General features: G+C 55.4%; 1 protein-coding gene across 1 annotated transcript in view; it reads left to right on the forward strand.

Moving 5' to 3' along the window:
- Positions 1–1,014: 1,014 nt before the first annotated feature.
- Positions 1,015–19,332, forward strand: part of KCNK3 (potassium two pore domain channel subfamily K member 3) — a gene marked incomplete at both ends in the record, with an annotated part of 36,292 nt that continues 17,974 nt past the window's right edge. The window contains one exon of the mRNA XM_082672677.1: positions 1,015–1,297. Within this exon, the coding sequence (XP_082528803.1) occupies positions 1,015–1,297 (283 nt within the window). The remainder of the gene's footprint in view (positions 1,298–19,332) is intronic.

Genomic DNA, 19,332 nt, shown 5'->3' on the forward strand with positions numbered 1-19,332 from the left:
CACATTTCACGAGAGCAGGGCTTTCCCTTGGGTGTTGGCCCATGTGTGCCCGGTCCACAGCTGTGCCCTCCTATTTCTGAGACAGCCAGCAGACTGGCACAGGGGAGGGACTAGGGCCTGGGAGGAGGGAAAGCTTGGCTGGGTCCGAGTGCTGACACTAACTCACTGTGTGCCCTTGCACGGCACTGGACCTCTCTGCCTCAGGTTCCTCATCTACATAGTAAAGGGCAGGACAGCAAGGCCCGAGGTCCCGTCCAGCTAGAGCCTGTTGTGATTTTGGTGGAGGGATGAAGGTGGGGTGGCCCAGAGGCCTGATTGGCCCAGTTCCTTTCCCCTTCCTTGCTTCTCTTTTTCTGTGTCGTCGGTTTATCTCCAGCTATCCAGGTCTCTCTGTCTCTCGCCTGCGGCTCTTTCTGTTTCCATCTTTCGCTCTGTGCCTCTCTCGCTCTGTATTTTTCTGCCTGCCTCTTCTTTTTTCTGTGTCTATGAGTCTACCTCTGGTTTTATCTCCTTGTCTGTCACACCCCCTTCTGACTCTTCTCTCTCTCTTCCTCTGTAGTTACATGCATTTCTCTGCCTACTTATCTTTCTCTGGGTCTCTCCCTCTCTCTCGCTCTCTGTCCTGCCCGGTCTCTCCGCTGCTCTCCCGTCGCTCCCCCTCCCCTCCCCCTCCGGCATCCCCCCCTCCTCCCTCCCTCGGCGCGTCTCCCCAGTCCTTATTTGGCTGGGCGGGAGGGCTGGCGGGAGGAGGCGGCCTGCGGGCGGGGGGCGGGGGGCGGGAGCGGGGCCGGGCGGAGGAGGGCGGTGGGTGGTGCTGAAGGGACAGCTCCGCGGCGGCGGCGGCGGCGGCGGCGGCGTTGGCGGCTGCGGCCCCGGGGCGCGGAGTGGGTGCCCGGCGCGGGGAGCAGCGAGCGCAGCCATGCCCCAGGCCGCCTCCGGGGCAGCAGCAGCGGCGGCCGGGGCCGGGGCGCGGGCCGGGGGCGCCGGGGGGCCGGCGGCGGCCCGGGCGGGACGATGAAGCGGCAGAATGTGCGCACGCTGGCGCTCATCGTGTGCACATTCACCTACCTGCTGGTGGGCGCCGCGGTCTTCGACGCGCTCGAGTCGGAGCCAGAGATGATCGAGCGGCAGCGGCTGGAGCTGCGGCAGCAGGAGCTGCGGGCGCGCTACAACCTCAGCCAGGGCGGCTACGAGGAGCTCGAGCGCGTCGTGCTGCGCCTCAAGCCGCACAAGGCCGGCGTGCAGTGGCGCTTCGCCGGCTCCTTCTACTTCGCCATCACCGTCATCACCACCATCGGTAACTACTCGCCGGGCGGGGGGCGGGGACCCGGGGGCTGGGCGCCGGGTTCTGGGGTAGTCCGGAGCCGGCTGGGGCTGGGAGGTTCTCCCGGAGAGGGTCTAGGCGCCGAACCCCGCGCTCCCAGAGACCCGAGTTCAGCCTGACGTGTCTGCTCCGTAGGGACAGGGCTCGGGGGAGGCGTCGAATCCTGGCTCCGGACTTGACTCTCCAGCAGGGCCAGCCCTAACTTGTCCCTGCCAGGCTGCGAGAGGGCCCCAGGGGACTCTGAAGTGTGTGAGAGGGGCAGGAGCGACGGGCGGCGGCTGGGGAGGAGGGGTGTGGCCGCGCCAGGCCCTGGAGCAGGGCGCCGAGTGTAAGTGGTGGGGAACGCTCGACTCCTCCGTGTCCTTGCAGATCGGCTCCCGGACCCCAGCGTGTCTACGCCGACTGGGGCTTCAGGGAGACGTGTGGAGGCAGGTACTTGGCACTCTGAGGCACACGGGGCCGCTCTGGGTGCCTGGAACACTCCATAACTGTGGCTATGAGTACTTCTTGGGGTGTGTGTGTGTGTGTGTGCGTGTCTGCGTGCACGTGTGTGCCCAGCGCCAGGAGTTTAGGCTCTGCCAGCCAGTGCCTTTAATTTTCTTAGGGCAGCAGAGCTGGTGCTGGAAGCCAGACCTAGCCCTGTCTGCCTTCTTTACTGCTGTCCCAGGAAAACAGTCACCTCACAGGAATGGCCCCAGTTCTCCTCTTCCAGCCAGGGCAGACCTCAGTGTAGGAGGCCACACACACCCAGACTCTCTCACAGTATAGGCACAGGTGCACACACAGGCACACACGCAAGCTCACACAGGACATACACGGGCACACACACAAGGCGCACAAGTGGGTACCCGAGAAAGAATCTCCAGTGAGGCCCTTGATGTGCTATTCAGGTGTCCAAACAGGGATAAACACCTTACCCACTCCCAAGACTATAATTCCAGCCCAGCTCCATTACTTGTCCCATTGTATGACCTTGGGCAAGTCCCTTCCCCTGCCCGAGTCTCAGGTTCACCTCCAGACAATGAGGGTTTGGCCGAAATGACCTCCAGGACTCCTCCGGGTCCTGATGTGCTCCCAGCCCACCTCCCCCCAGAGCTCACTAGGGCGCCTCCAGGAGCTGTTTCCTCCATCTTTCCCGTTCCTTCTCCTCTCCCTGGTCCTCCTCCTAGCCCTGGCTGAGCTCCCACGGGCTCATTGCCATTTGGCATAGCCCATGACAAGATGGCAGTGTTTTCCTGGGAGTCAACAGGAGCCGAGAGGGGTAAAAGGCAGTACTGGACGCCGTCCCTGCCGTTTGTCCACTGCAGGACTGTCCCGAGATTCCGCTGCTCTCTGGAGACCGCAGGGAGCTATGCTATGTGGTTTCTGGAAGATGATGAAAAGGACCCCAGGAGTGGATGTGGCCCAAGTGGGGGCACCTCTGGGTCCTGCTGACGCTGTGAGTGAGTTTAGTGCAGGATGGTCAGACTCAGGTCTGCCCAAAGAGGAGCCTGCTTTCCTGGGAAGGACCAGATTGGGTTTTGTCCGGCGTCTCCTCCCCTCTCCCACCTCCCTGCCACCTGCCAGGGTTTCAGGAGCACTGCAGGTCCTTAGACCTTCCCTCTCTCTCTCCCCGCACATCTTACCCTTGGTGTGTGCCCCATCTTTCTCAGTACCCTGGTCCCCAGCTCCACAGTAACCACCCAACTGACCTCCTTGCCTCCAGCCTCATTCCCCTTTAGGGCAAGCTCCCGAGGATAAGGCTGCCAGAAAGAATCTCCCCAAAGCACAGCTATGACCATACCAATACCCTTCTCAGAAGCCCTCAATGCCCCCCTGCTGCCCATGTAATCCATAAATCCACACTCCTCATCCCAAATTTTCAGGACCTCATACCTGGCTGCAATCTCTATGTCCGACTTCATTTCTCACTTCTTACTGACATGATCTCTCCACTGCAGCCCAACTGTCCCTCGAGAACACCTGAAGTGTGCCCATCTGGCATGCCTTTTTCTCTGTCTTCTATTTATCTTGTCCAAGCTAACCTTCCAGGTCCAGTTCAAATCCCATCTCCTCCTTGAAGTCTTCCAGACCATCCCAGGCCACTGGCTCCGGATGACTGCAGGACTTACTGTCAAGACCAGCTGAGTGACACAGTGTAGGCTGTTTTGCACAGCTGTTTACATTTCAGGGGGTGTATTTTGTCTCTTTAACCACACGGGGTGTAATTAACCTCCGTGGGGGCAGGGCCCTGTGGTTCCCATCTCTGTGCTCGCAGAGCCGGCACAGTACCCAGCAATACGCAGGAGCACTCAGAGAATGCTACTGATGGGTTTAAGGTGTGCAGAAGTGAGACGGCATCATCCTTCCCCTCCATCCCTGCCGTTTCCCGAAGTGTTTGTAATCCTCACCAAGAGAGAAGCTGAAAGCTGGGGGTAGAGGCAGAAAGAGTGTGGTTCTGATGATTTTTTGTTTGTTTGTTTTTTTGCGGTGTGCGGGCCTCTCACTGTTGTGTCCTCTCCCGTTGCGGAGCACAGGCTCCAGACGCGCAGGCTCAACAGCCATGGCTCACGGGCCCAGCCGCTCCGCGGCATGTGGGATCTTCCCGGACCCGGGCACGAACCCGCATCCCCTGCATCGGCAGGCGGACTCTCAACCACTGCGCCACCAGGGAAACCCTGATTTTTTTTATTTATAAGGAGCTTGGCAAGAGGAAAGAGAGCATCAAAGAACCACCCTAGTTCTGTGGGGGCCCTAGACTGGCACTGCCCACTCTGCCCCACCCAACCATCACTGGCTTTTTGTCACCTCTCACTCTGGCTATGATACCTGGCTGGGAGCTGTCCATATGGGCTCAGATCTAAGAAACAGCTCTCTGGGCTGTGATCAGATGGTTGGAAAGGGCCCTATATTAGACTGATCTTGACCCCAAACCCAAAGGCAGCAGTCTGTGTCCACCTGACCCCTTTGGGGACACAAATGGGTCTCCTGAGAGACTGGGAGTCCCTCTGGGATAGAATAATGACAAAATTTCCCGTTCTTTCAGTGCCTTAGTGATCACAATGCACTTTCATCTTATTTCTTGAGTCTCAGCCTTCATAGCTCAGGGGAGTTGCCAGGGCAGGTACTGTTAGCTCCCTTGCACAGATGAAGGCATGGAGGCTCAGGAAGGGGAAGGGACTCCCTCAAAGTCACGCAGCTGCTGAGCAGCGGAGTTACTTAGAGCGAGAAGCAGGGACTCCTGACTCTAAGCCCAGTGTTCCTTCCCCTGCTGGTTTCTTGGCCGCTTCCTCTGCCTCCATATGCCGTGAAGCCCAAAGCCAGCCAGGATTGGCATGGCCATGACGTGCTCAATCATGCCGGCTTGCAGGGCGCTCATGGGCAGCCCTGATTGGTTGAGGGTCAGCAGGGTCTGAGTTAGTCATTCACCTGGTTAGTCACAGTCACCACTAACTGTGAGGATTCCTCCAGCTCCCTCGTCCCTAGTCTCCCAGACAGGAAACCCTTCCTTTGTCGGGCCCTAAGTTCATCAAATGCGAAGGGAAACTCTTTTTTGGGAAAGTTTAACCTCTCTAGCTGTTGAGTCATTAGGCTCCTCCGGGGCCCCAGCCACGTCTATTCATAGCCTGGAGGCTGTCAGAGCAGGAAAGGGCCCTGAGATCAGCTGGTGCTACCCGCTCCTCTTACCGAGAAGGAAGCAAAGAGGTGACGGGAATCGGGTAGTCAAACCTGACTCGCAGGCCCCCGCTCCTTCCACTTGTGCAGACTGCTTCTTTCTCTGTTATTATTATTAACAGCAGCAACGGCAACAATGCTAGTGGCAGCCACCGTTTATTAACTACTCTTCGGCAGGCTGTATACAAGACGCTTCATTTATATTCCCGTTCAGTTCTCTCCCCAACCCTTCAAGGTGGGCATTATTATTCCCATTTTTCAGTGGTGGAACCTGAGGCTCTGGGTGTAAATTACTCACCATGGCCTGTGACTTGAAAGTATAGGTTCAGTGGAGCCTCTCTGAGTCCCACGCCCTGTATTTTTTACCAATTCTTCCTCTACTTCAAGAACCCAGCCCAGACCCTTGTACTTTGGGTCAAGTAGCCAAGGCTTGTCTCTTCCTCTGGCAAAATCCTCCCCAGAAAGAGAGGCCCTCTGGCTCCAGCACGCTGCAGCCAGCCTCTGCTCCCCTGCACACTGGCCCCTGACCAACCCAGACCACGTGCCACAGCCGTGCCCGGCACCAGGCCCTCCCGGAGACTGCCATGGGCTCACAGGTGCCCGTTCTCCCACCGCAGCTCCCTGGATCCCTTGCGGCTCTAAGGCAACAAGAGGCCAGGTGATTGATTAAGCTGACGGAGCTGGGACAGAAAACCTTCTGTTCTGCTCTCTCCCCAGCTTCCAGCAGAGCACAGGCTCCCATCGCCCACCACATGGCCTGGGAATCCTTAGATTGTGAATTCAAGCAGGTAGTTCATGAGGGAGCCTGTACTTCTTACATCTTTCTAAGAAGGAGGGAAGTATAGGAGTGACCTGCCACCCGCCAAAATCCCAGAGTCCTCAAATCAAAAAGTGAAAGGAGACAGTAGCAGTCATCCAAACATCCAGAGAGGTGAGTGACTTGCCCAAATTCACACAGCAAGTCGCAGGTACAACCCTTTGAGTGCCTAAAGATCTCTCCGTCACCCCAGCCTGTTTTCCTCACGACCCCCACTTTGCTCTTAGCACCAGGGTCTCCGTCCGCTTATCACTCAGCTGTTCCCAGTACTCTCTTGACTTCCCGGGGGATGGAGGGGCAGTCCAGCCTGAAACGGTCCCACTGTCCGCTCTCAGTCAGTATTTCCTTCCTCGCTGCCCACAGACCACCCCTCTGCTTCAACTGTACAGCCTTTCCTGAGGGTGGCATATGAACACGGGTGCTGGATTAGAAGCCCGAGTGCCTGGCTTCATCACTCAATCCCCCTCTCCGCTCGCCACCTCCACCGCCTGCTACTAGTTGTGTCACTTTGGACAAGTTACTTAGTCTCTCTGAACTTGCTTTGTCATTTACTATGTGGGAGAATAATATCTGCCTCCTAGGATTAAACGGGATAACATGGAAGAAGTGCCTGGTACAGAGTATGTGCTTAATAAACAGTATCTACACTTTTAAGTGTTATCATTTCTCATGTATTATCACTTTCCCTACAGAAGGGAACTGCTCTGTTTCCCAAGGATTACTATGACCACAGCACCTCTACTCCTTCCTAACAGGTGGGAACAGTGGGATTGGGGACCAGAGGCTGCCACACCCTTCCCTTTATCCTCCTAATCTCACTCCCCCATCCCAGGCTTCCCAGATCCTCACTCATGCCTAGAGTCTTCCTGACATCCAGGCTCAGGGGCAATGCTCCCTCCTCTGAGCAGGCAGACCCTGCAGCAAACCAATCAGGGAGAGTGAGGTGCACGGTGGTAGAACCCATCCTGGATTGGAGCAAGAGGACAGAAGTTCCAGTTCCACTTAGCTTAGCTGCTGGTCCTCTATGACCACCAGTTTCTTCATCTACAAAGTGGACGTATTTGATCAGAGGTCCTTCTGGCTGCCATGCCTCCTGCCTGCACGTCCAGTTCCCACACGTCATGATTGGGGGCTAGAGACATGGAGGGAATGGGGGCCAGAATAGGACAGAAATAGAAGACACATGCCTGGCCACAGTGGGGACAGGACAAACACAATAAGTATTTTCAAAGAAAACATAAACAAGCACAGATGAATGTAGTGCAAATCACCACTAGAAACAGCTTTCAGCTGGCAGCACAAACGGTAAATCTGTGAGTTGATTTTGTAATAAAAAAATGTAAAAACGATTTCCCTGCCGTCAGCCAGCAGCAAGGGAAGAGACCCAGCTCTGATTGAGATCATGATGAGTTTAGGCAAACCTCAGCAGAGACCCAGGATGGGCACTCCCTCCCTCCCACCCCACCCCTGCCTTGGATGCAGGGAACGGACGTGTCTATAACACGTCAGGCTCTGTCCGAGGCATTTCTCACCTCCTGCATTCCCACAACTACCCTGGGAGGGCAGGCATTATCATCCTGTTATGGTCAAGGAACAGAAAGCTCAGAGAAGTTCAAACACTGGCCCAGGACCCTACAAATATAAAATGACAGTAACAGGGCTTACACCCAGGGCTGTAGGAAGTATCTTTTCATGGAGTCGTGCAGCGCCCTGCTCCCCACGGAGGCTCTGCTGTCCCTCTCGTATGAATGTCACAGACAATGGAGGATGGGGATAGGGTCATGCAGGGCACTCAGTTGTGACCTCAGCTTCAGGATATCACATCCTCAGGACTATGGGTAGAGCATTTAGCCCAAAGAGAAATCAGTTAGCTCCACCTCTCTCATTTTACAGTGTGGAAACTAAAATTCTAATTGGAGAAGAAGGGAACCCTGTTTACTGATGCCTCCTTCCGTGTTGTTCACCACCCCACCCCCAGGCTCATGGAGAAGAAGGCAGACTGCCAGCCGGCCTGTCCTGCTTGCCTGGGGCCCCCTCCTCACCCCTCTGTTAGGCTCTGGTCCTCAGCACGTGACAAATGCCTGCCGTGAAGCAGTCACCGGCCCAGCTGATGCGGCCACCTCCCAGTCTGTCCACACTTCCCCGTTGTCCAGAAACTGCCCATGCTCAGGCAGCTCCCAGGTGGCTCCCGGAGACCTGCCCCTCACCTGGAGCCACCCCGAGCCCCTACTGCTGCAGTCACGCCTTCGCTTTCCCATTTCCAGAGCTGGCTTCAGCTACTGCCTGGAGCCGACAGCTTTGATCCTCCTGGTTCTGTGGCCCCTGGGATCCCCACCACGCTGGGGCCGACTTCCCACGCTCCCCCTTCACCAAAGCCAGCTCCTTACCACCCTGCTTCCCACTCCCGCCTCTTCCAGTGACACACAGGGTCGCCTTTGTGAAGAGAGTGTATGGATGCAGGGAATATAAGGCAGGAGCCTGGGCTGGGAGCTAGAAACTGGGTTCTTTCTCTCCCCTTAGACAAATCATTCTCTCTCCCTCTCTCTCTCTCTCTCTCTCTCTCTCTCTGCTTTCCCCCTACTCATGAGAGGCACAAGCACTACCCTGCTGGGCTGCAGTCTCCCCATTTGTACAAAGGAGGTGTTCCCCAGGGGGAACTAGAGAAGGCTAGCTCAGCAATACGGAATTCTCTACATTAGTTCTTCTCCCTTCGTCACCTCTGACGATTTGGTTGGTCTTGTTTAAATGCAGATTCTGAACCAGTAGGTCTGGGATGGGGCCTGAGAGTCTATAATTCTCACAAGGCCCCCAAGGGACACTGATGCTGTTGCTCTGCGGTTTACACTTTGAGTAGCAAGGATCTAAATAACCCGGAGACCTGACTTCCGAGAACAGACCTGAGGTGGGGACTGTGGTTTTAAGAACAAGATTGTGTAGAGCTGGAAAGGTCCTTAGGAATCTGGCCATGGAGTGTCAGAGCCAATGGCCTCAGAGCTGGTGGACCCTCCTCTGAGGCTGGGGCAGGGCTTTGGTTTGCCCCAGAGGAAGTAGATGCAGAGGTAACCTGGGTTCAATCAGAGAAACACAACCACCTGGAGATATATATATATATATAGACTTATGTGTCTTGACTTACGTGATGGTAGTTGCTGGCTAGGTGAGTGAAATCTGTACGGCAGGACATCGGGAAGGACAGTCTGGAACTCTCTCCAGCTTGGGCTGAAGCTGCTGTTCACAGGCAGAGTTTCTTCTTCTTCAGGGAAGCCTTGGCTCACCTCTTAAGGTCTTTCAACTGATTGATTCAGGTCCACCCAGTGATCTAGGATAATCTCCCTTACTTAAAGTCAACTGATTACGGACTTTAATCACATCTACAAAATGCCTTCATAGCAACCCCTGGATCAGTGCGCAATTGGATAACTCAGAGCTTTAGCCTAGCCAAGTTGACACATCAAAAAGATCATCACGCTACCCATATATCACACTGGGGACCTCAATAAGTGACTTTTAAGGTTCTTACCAACCCTGAGATACTTAGATTCTTGATCTTCAAAGAGGCAGCCTAGAGACTTAGAGTACCCAGAGTGGGACTCATCAGCGTCCTGGGGACCCCCAGACCCTCTGGATCACCTTCCAAATAGTACTGACTTTAGCCTTCATTTCAGGTTTACCAAACTTCATTTTCAGTTTACTAAAAATCATTGAGATCTTCTGAGTGCCAAACACTATACCAGGCACCAAGAGAATAGAAAACTAAGATCCAGATCCTTCCCCAAGGAGCCCCCGGTCTGGTGGAATCCTGAAACCACAAGTTGAATGGTATATATGCTAAATCCTAGTGGAGTAACTCAGAATAAGGATCTGAGAAGGCTTCCTGGAGCAGGTAGGACCTGAGGAAGGCTTAAATGAAGAACTAGAACTGCAGTAAGTGAGGATTGGCAGTGAGAGCTTTCCGGGGTAAGGGAGCGGCATGAATTAGGCTGGGGCCATAAGTCTGCCCAAGGGAAGGTGGGCGGAGCCAACCTTGGAGGGGGCTGGGTGCTAGGCTCTGGCAGGTGGACTTGATTTGACAAGAACTGGAGGAGGGAAGTGATAGGCTCCAACCTGTGTTCTCCTGCCTGGATCCTGACCAGGAATCAGGATGCAATGCCCCTATGACCCCAATTGAACCACCAGCTGCCGCCATCATGCCAGTTGAACCAGTGGGTCACCCCAGTTGAACTAGTGGGTGCCTCATGACCCCAGTTGAACCAGAGGGTAATGGCAACCTGAATCCTGATTATCTAGCTTCAGCCCCACCCTGGTCACCCAGCAGACCTCAGCCAGCCCCCAGGAAGTGCTTTCACTTCCTCCCCTCTCCACGATTCCTTTTCTGGACCAAAGATCCACTCTGGAGCCTAGACCAAACCCAGGCTTGTGGATGGTGTTCAGGAGGCCCTGGGACAGCACGGAGCTGAAGGAGAGGATACTGTCCCCCACTGCTGTGTGGACATTTTCTGCATAGACAACGCCAGGCCCCTGCTGCACGGCTTGGCATGGACTCAGTGTCCCTCTTCAGGAATGTGCAGGGCCTCTCCTGACCACAGCTCCGATGCAGAAATAACCATCGCAGAAACATCCGGAGAGGCGCATTCCAGCCCGCTGGCCACAGGACCATCTGGGAGGCTCTCTCCAGAGACCCGAACTGTCAGGCCCTGGTTGAACGGCCCCAAGAGAGTGATGCCAGTCTTCAGACAGGAGGCAGCCCTCTCCCCCAGGACGGTGCTGTCCTCCCACCAGGGCCCTGGGGGCAGGCAGGGCTGGGTGGTTCCAGGCAGAAGCAAGTCTCAGGTCGACACAACAGATCCGTTCTCGCTTGGACCTATTCTGTCCAGATCTTAGACCTGACATGAAGCCGCCACACCCCACAGAGCCTGCCTCAGTTTCCACGGTCATGAACCAAGGCTGCCATTCACTGGGAGGTTTCTCTGGGCTGAGCCCGTCACATGTATTACCTCATTTAATCTTCAGAGCCACCTATGAAGGCGACACTATTACTATTCCCATTTCACAGAGGGGGACCCTGAGGCCCCAAGCGGCCAGGGCAGGCCCGCACAGGTGCACTGCTGGCAATCAGCAGAGCAGGGGCGTGTAAAGCAGGCCCAGCACTCGCTTTATAAAACGCTTGGTCACACAGTATCTCTCCTGAACCTCATAACAACCCAGAGGTGTAGGTGTCAACGAAGAAACTGGACTTGAGAACATAAGATCGCTTCCCGTGACCCAGAGCCAGTGAATGTGGAGGCAAGAGTCAAGTCCAGACCTTCCAACCCCAAGACCAAGCTCTCCCCCGAGGAGGGCTCTGGCCCCCCGTAGCTGAAGGTGGGTTGGATGGTCCGGATGTTGGGGCATCGTAGAAGTGGGTGTTGGCCTATGGAGGGTGAAGAGGATGGTGCTGGGGGGCAGGGGGCGGCCGTCGTCATGGAGTGGCCTTAGTTCCATGCATTTGAACAGGAGGGAAACCTGAGACTAGAAAGGAGAATAGAGTGATGGTTCTTAAGAACAGCCAGTGAGTGAGAGAAGGGCCTGGTTGGGGGTGACTTGGCAACTCACCTGCTCCCCGGCGTGCAGGGGGGAGGGCAGGGAAGATGGCCCCTGCATGCTGAGTCGGGCGCTGGTCCCCGTAGCAGTAGTTATTTGGAGCCAGAGCAATGGGTGTCCGGGCCTGAGCTAAGCCCAGGAGGCTGTGAGTTTTAAAAACTCCCCTGATGAGGGGAATCTGCAGCCAGGTTTGGGAAGCACAGGAAAGAAGAGAGCTTATTCGAATCAGCGTTCTGTACTTGGGAGGCTGGGCCACTTGCCAGCCAGCAGCTAGCGTTTTCTTTCTGGGTTTCCTTGGGACTTGAGAAACAGTCAAGGGGCAGCTGAGGAAGAATCTTTGGAGTTCACAAGCCAAAGCTCCTGGGGTGAGCCAGGTGGCAGAGGCCCCAGGAGTCAGCGGGTGGCCCCAGGAGAAGGGCAGGTCCCACTCTTCCCAGAGGAGAAGGGGACCGAGAGGGTCTCAGTGGGGGTCATGGGACAGGAGGTGACTCCTCCATGGCTTAGCTCTCAAGTGACCCCAGGGAAGGGGGTCAGCCCCCTTAGCTGTGTGAGTATCACTCACCTGGGAACAAAGGGGGGGGCTCTAGCCTGGCTGAGCCAGCGTGACCCCTCTTCAGCATGACCTTGCATCGTGGATTTTCCACCATGAGGGCTAGACAGAGGAAGACCCTCCGGGGCTACTCTTGGTCCTTGGTCTACCTCCAAGCGGGGTCAGAGGAAGAGAAACCTGGACATAAAGTCAGTGGCAGACCTTCTTCCCCTGGGTGCCCAGCTCAGTGCCCCAGACTCCTAAGTACTTGTCTTCCTTGGGCACCAAAGAGGCCCTGACGCCCCCTATCTTCCCCTTAGGATCGTCAGTGGGCTACGTGTCGTTTCTCAGAGCTGTGACTGGTGTTGTAGCACAGCTGAGCTAAGGAAAGTGGGGGACACAGACCCTTCTGCTGTTTCTCTGCTCCTGCCTGGCTGTGAGACCCACAGCAAGTCACATCCCACGCTGGCCTTGTCTGCAAGGGACTGGGCTGGTGGTGTCTGAGCCCCTTACAGCTCGGACCATCTCTACTCCAGCTCAGCCAGGACCTAATCCTGGCCTCTGCTTCCAGACCCTCCTGAGATGCTCGCTGCCCAGGGTTACAATCTTGTCTCCACTTCATCGCATGATGGCTGAGCCCTGGAGGGACTTCCTCTGTGTCCAGTCCCAAGAATAGAGCCTTGTCCAGGACCTCCAAGTCACCCCTTTCTGGAAAGGGCATTTCTGACTGTGGCCGCAGCCTTGCTTATCAGCAGAGCGAGTCCACTGCCCCAACCCCTGGGACAGCTGGAATGCGGGAGACTCCCACTCAGAAAGGGGGGCCCCCTAACAGCTGGCAGCTCCCGCAGTAGTCTGTGGATGGGGTGTGGGAGGAGCAGTGGTGCTGAGAGCCTGCTGACCCCAGCCAGCACTTTCAGGCAGGAGGGTAGCCAGGAGAGAGGCTGCAGACGGTCTTTCTTCCCAGGTTGCCCCTGGACCTGAGCTGGCCCGGGATGAGTGCACTGGTGGCTGTCCCTACAATCCAGGCCCTCGGCTAGCTCAGAGGCTTCCAGGGTCCTGGGAGCTAAGGTCCTGCTCGTGGACCAACCTTCAGCATCCCACCTAGACCAGTGACCTGCTAGACCTCTGAGCGGCTGGAGTTAGCCGCATGGGTCCTCACAATGGTTTGATATCTCAAAATGTTCTCGGGCCATTACATGATATGTGTGTGTTGCAGAGCATACAGTCACATTCCTCCGCCTTTGGCTGGAATGGGGTCAGTTCAGGGTGCTGACGCCAGCATGCTCTTGCAATATAAGGGCTCAGCTTGGCAGTGGATGGTATCACTGCAATTCCTGGCGTCCTTCAGATTCTTTGAGAATCACCAATTCAGCCCAACCCTTCTCTCTTCCAGATGAGGAGACTGAGACCAGCGCAGGATGCAGGGGGAGATGGGGCGTGGCCTGCCCCAGCCACCAGCAGCGCGATATCAGAGCCAGTCCTCAAACTCAGGCCTCCTGACTCTTTCCACTCCCCCAGCACCCACACAGTCATTCCTCCATTTTCTTTCTTTTTCTGAGCATCTTCCATGTGTTGGGCACCGTTCTGGGCCCTAGGGACTCAGCCCTGGTCCTCATGATGCCTACATTCCAGAGGAAGCAGGTAGTTGATAAACTACATTATGTGATCCCCCCCCCAAAAAAAAGGAAATCATCCCAATGGTGACAAGTGCCGGGAGTCAGTAAAACAAGAGAATGGGGTAGAGAGTGATGGAGAGGAGGGATGGTCGATCTGGGAAAGCCTTCCAGGGAGGGGGCCTGTGGAATGCAAAGATCAAGGAGGAGCCTTCCAGGGCGGGGGCGGAGCATGGGGACAGCAAACGTGAAGTCCCAGGCAGGCCAGAGCTGACATGATGGAGGGACAGGAGCAGAAAGGGCAGTGTGCCTGCAGCACGCTGAGCGAAGGGGTGGACGCATGGGAGGACTGGATCCTGCAGGGCCATGGAGGCCGTGGTCAAGAATTTGGATTTTACTCTACATGTGATGGAAGCCACTGGAAAGTTTTAAGCAGGGTTGTGGTGTGATATAACTTAAATTTTTACCAGTTCCCTCTGGCTGCTAGAGGTCAGCTGGTTGTAGTAGAAGAGGGAAGCTGGGAGACCCGTCAGGCTGCAGTTGAGTAACTTGAAAGACAGAATGGTGGTGGATGGCACTCGGGTAGAGACTGTGGAGACTGTAGAGAGAGGTGGATTGGGGGTGTGTTTTCAAGACAGAGTTGGCCCGACCTGTTGATGGATAGGATGTATGTACTGGGGGAAAGGAGGGAGCCAGAGGGCTATGGGAGTAGGGGGAAGGGAATGATCAGTGGTAATCTTTGACCTGAGCAACTGGGTGGAAGGTAAGCATTTACTGAGATGGGAACTAAAATTCAGAGAGTAATAGGTTTGTTAAAGAGATGAGATTCCAGACTTCTTGTTTTAGACATACAGGTTAATGTTGAGATGCTTATTACAAATCCATGCAGGCAGCTAGACAGACAAGTCTGTAGCTCAAGGGAGAGGTCAAAGCTGAGATATAAATTTAAGAGTTATCAGATGGCAACAATATTTAGAGTCATGCAACTTGATGAGACCAGCCAGGGCGAGGGGAGAATGGGAGAGAAGAGCCCAGGCCTTTCCTCCAGCACCGGGAGGCCAGGCAAGGAAGGGGACCTGCCAGGACACTGGAGGGAAACCTGGGGAGTGCAGTGTCCCAAGGCCAGGAGGCGTTGATTTAAGAGAGAGGGAACTGTCAGCCAGGCCAGCTGCTGCTGGGAGATCAAGTCAGATGACCGCAGAGAAGCAACCAGTGCGTTTGGCAATGCGGTGGCCACTGGAGACATTGACCATGAAAACATGGTGTAACTAACATTTGAACAGCTTGTCCCAGGAGCATGGGGAGGAGAGAGTGGTAGGGCATCCTTTGTATTTGACCAGCCTGACACGGAACAGAGGGGCCAGATCCCAGCAGAGGCAGGAGAGGGAACAAACAATACCCCAGCTCCCCATTTTCAGGCCTTTTCATAAATGCTTTACAAACCTCCTCCTGCAGAGGCCCGTGAGGTAGTCATCATTATGTCCATTATGCAAATGAGGCCCAAGGCCCAGCAAGATTACTGGCTCAGGACACCCAGCCAGGGCCCTGAGTCCGGGCCTGTCTGACCCCAAAGCCCCTGCCCCCAACTGCCGCTCTGCTGCGTCTCCTGGCTGCTCCTTTCCCCCGCCCCTCCCATCCATCCTTGTCCTTTGATCATTTCTGTCAGCTTCCAGCAGTCTTGGCCTCTGCCTCCCTCCTCCGGGAAAGCTCTGGTTTTTCTCTTTGATCCTGCACGTCTGTCCTCGGCTGCGTCCTCTGCTGGGCCCTGTGTCCCCTCCTCCCTGTCGCTTCAGGATGTGCTGAAGGTAGGGGATCTGCAAGAGTTTCTGAGAGCCTTGCGGGAACCTGGCCTGCGGGATGAGAGCGTGGCTCCTGCTTCCCTGACTGCCATCGGGGAAAGAGCCTGGGGGCTCCTCGGGCCTGGCTGGGCAGCAGACCAAGCCCTCGGCACTGAGGGTCCAGAGACGCGAGCTCACAGGCCAGGGATGTCTGTGGAAGCAACTAGGAGGGGGCAGCCAGGAGGGCCATGCATTCTTACCCCGACGGGCCAAGATGGGCCTCCGAGTTCTTCTCAGGAGACAGTTACAATGATTGGTGGAGTTCAGGAGTCCTAAATAGGGAGATGTAATCGGCAAAACCAGCCACCTGGCTGCCAACACCACATGCAGAGAACAAGGGGACACTCAGGACTTCAGAGTCCCTTTTGGAGCCTGGCTGGTTCCAGTGGGAAGACAGGGGTGAGGCCCAGAGACTCTTGTCGGAGCTCCCTCCTGGCCTGGGTACTCTCCTCCGTCCCCCGCCTCCCCGTGTCCTGGCCGAGGTGAGGGAGGCCGCCCAGGATGCCCAGAGCCGCCTCCAGCTTCCACCCTCAGGATTCTGAGGCCCTGTCTGCCCCCGGCTGCTCTAGGAGGGCCTGCTACGCAGCCCCCAGCTGGAAGAGGTTGGCAGAGGGAACGCAGCACACGGAGCCACGGGCCCATGCACGCTCCTCGAAGCCCTGACTGGGGGCTGCGGCAGTAATTAGCTCCTCACACATCCCCAGGGTTATTTTTAAGCCACGTTCTTCCCTGGTTTATTTTTAAAGTAACACTGGCACGTGGCTGGCCGGCTGCCCTTCCCAGGTGCTGGTGCCAATTCGGGCCAGGAATGGAGCAGGGCAAGATGAGCCCCTCCCCCAGGGCTCCCCACCAAGTGCCTGAGTTAACCAGCCCCTCCCTGGACGGCAAGGGGGGTTCCTGCTGCGCAGAAAGCCTGGGTCCAGCCTGGGGTGAGCAGGTGGGCTGGCATGAAAGACACGCCCGCCACCCTGGAACTCCATCCTGCCTCTGATGCACACATTTCACATCTTGTGACCTTGACCGAGTCACCTCACCAGCACGAGCCTCAGCTTCCTCATTTCTCAGTGGGGTGAGTGATAGTGATTCTTGCGTCTCACACAGAAAGCGAGCGATAAACTGAAATGTTGCACAGCTCTAAGGGAGAATTGAGATTAACGCCCCCTGCAAACATGCTGCCCCCGCTGTCCCACTAACCGCTTCCAAGCCATGCCTGTCTCCCAGGGTGAGTGACTCGCAGGCTGGGAGAGGCTCCTCTTCCTTTCATCCCTTGACCACCCCCTAAGACCTGCCTCCACATTTTCAGTCTGGCTGGACTCTAATCCAGGCTGCCCAGGGTGAAGGGCAGCTGTCAGGCTGCTGGTGGCCATTAAAAGGCTTGGCCTGGGGCAGGGGATGGTGGGAAGTGCGACAAGGGCAGAACCACCCCTCCCCCAGCCCCTCCCCACCCTCCCCACCCACCCCCAGCAGCCTTCCAGAGAGCTTAGCTATGGAAAAGCACTGCCAAAAGTTAGCTCCGAAGCCCTCTCCTAGGGTACGGTGCAGCAGCTCAGGCTGGAGAAGAACGTCAGGGACGTATGGTGGAGGACGCTGAAAGGCAGGTTGAAAGTGTGAGCTTCTTTCCCTGTAGGCAATGGGGAGTCGTGGAAGTTTGTTTGTTTGTTGTTTTTTGGTTTTTTTTCCTTCTTGCTTGTGGTTTTTATTTTATTTATTTATTTATTTATTTTAACATCTTTATTGGGGTATAATTGCTTTACAATGGTGTGTTAGTTTCTGCTTTATAACAAAGTGAATCAGTTATACATATACATATGTTCCCATATCTCTTCCCTCTTGTGTCTCCCTCCCTCCCACCCTCCCTATCCCACCCCTCCAGGAGGTCACAAGGCACCAAGCTGATCTCCCTGTGCTATGCGGCTGCTTCCCACTAGCTATCTACCTTACGTTTGGTAGTGTATATATGTCCATGCCTCTCTCTCGCTTTGTCACAGCTCACCCTTCCTCCTCCCCATATCCTCAAGTCCATTCTCTAGTAGGTCTGTGTCTTTATTCCTGTCTTACCCCTAGGTTCTTCATGACATTTTTTTCTTAAATTCCATATATATGTGTTAGCATACGGTATTTGTCGTTCTCTTTCTGACTTATTTCACTCTGTATGACAGACTCTAGGTCTATCCACCTCATTACAAATAGCTCAATTTCGTTTCTTTTTATGGCTGAGTAATATTCCATTGTATATATGTGCCACATCTTCTTTAGAGCAGAGCAGTGACAAGTGCAGAGTGGAGTGTGATCTGGAAGTAGGCGTGAGGAAGATTAGGAAGTTACCGAGGATCGGCTCCCCAGGTCCAGACTGGAAAGGATGAGAGCCTAGGTGGTGGCTATAGGAACAGAAAGAAAGGGCAGGACTAGGAAAAGAGGAATGGCTGGGACTAGGTCCGGGGGGAGAAGAAGAGGGGAAGGCAAGGTGTTCAGCCTGGTTGACTGAGGAACTACTAGGAATCAGGCAGTACAGAGAGGCCACACGGTGGGAGGGATGGGTTCCGGTGGCCCAGCCAGGCTTGCGTGCACACGCTCCAGCCAGGTGACAGTGTGCAGTAGAGCTGGAGGCGAGGCCTTGGTGGCCTCCCTAGAACCAGAATCAGATCGCCCAGGCAGAATCTTGGTCCACTCTTAAAATCAGGGTGCAGGAGAAGGAAGCAGAGGCAGCAGGGGAGACTGCAAAGGACCCGCGGGAAGCAGGAGGGTCGGGTATCCAGTGAGGAAGAGGACCGGCCATCAGGGCTGAGCATGGCCAGAATATGAAGGAAAATGAGGATGCCAACAGCCAAGACCGCCATGTATGACTGTCCAGGTTACGGACTGTCCAAAAGAATCCAGCTGATGGGTGTGGGTTGCTGAAGTCTGGCCTGCTTACCAAGCCATGCACTCTCCCAGGGGCTGCGTTTCTTTTCTAATTGGTCCCAGAGTGCCATGTACTTAAGGCAGCCCTGCCCACAGGGCACCGGGTCTGGTACTCCAGCAATTCCTGATGCTGTCGGGGAGAGTAGTCTTAGTGGGTGAAGCAGGGGCATCCTGATGGGTGAGGGGAGAAGCAACAGGGGCATGGTGGGCCTGTCTCCCTTCCTCCTTCCCTGTCTCCCTCCCTTCCCTTTTCTGAAGACTTGAGGCAAATAGTGAGAAGTTAGCAGAGGACAATTTAAAAATACCCTCAAATGGGGGGCCTCCAGGAGAAAGGTTAGGAAGAAAAGCCCAAGGCCGGGGCAGCATGTAGTTAGGGGTTCAGCCTTGGGAGGGGAGGCCTCACCACCTCTGAAATGGGAGTTGGAGGAAAAGAGCAAAGCACTCAGAGAGAGCAGGAGAAGCAGTATGGGGAGAGCCTCGCTCTGCCAAGTGTTTGCTGTGTGACCTTGAGCAAGTCACTTAACTTCTCTGTGGCTCAGTTCCTGCATCTTTAAATAGGAATAAGGGATGTTAGAGGAATAAAAGAGGAACATATATTAGCTCGCTTAGAGCAGTGGCACATAGTAAGCACTGTATAAAGCTCAGCTAAGACTGTTTTGAATTGGGGAGGAGGGAGCAATGACAGAGTCATTGAATCATTTGAATAAAGTCAAGGGCAGAGAAAGCCAGCTTGCCCAGGTTCCACATGGGGGTGGACGGAGGAGAAGGCACAGCAGCACTGTAAGCAGTAGCTGGGGAGGGCTGGGTCCAGGGGACTCTGCGCGGCTTGCAGCTCTAGGCACTGCAGAAAGCAAGCTCGGGACACCCCTGCACAAATAGGCATGCTCTATAGGCCGTAGGAGCCAGGAAGTCATTCTCCAATTATACCCCAGCCCGGCCGGGCTCTCCTGCGATTCTGGGCTGTGAACAACAGTGTTGATGGAGAACTTGCAAGGTTGGTGGAGTGGCAGAGCTAATTGGAAAAGTTGGGAAATCAGAGGTCAGAGGAGAAGTGACAAGCCCGGGGTGAGTCAGGA

This window comes from Grampus griseus (genome assembly GCF_964374135.1).
Source record: "Grampus griseus genome assembly, chromosome: 15".
Lineage (NCBI taxonomy): Eukaryota > Metazoa > Chordata > Mammalia > Artiodactyla > Delphinidae > Grampus > Grampus griseus.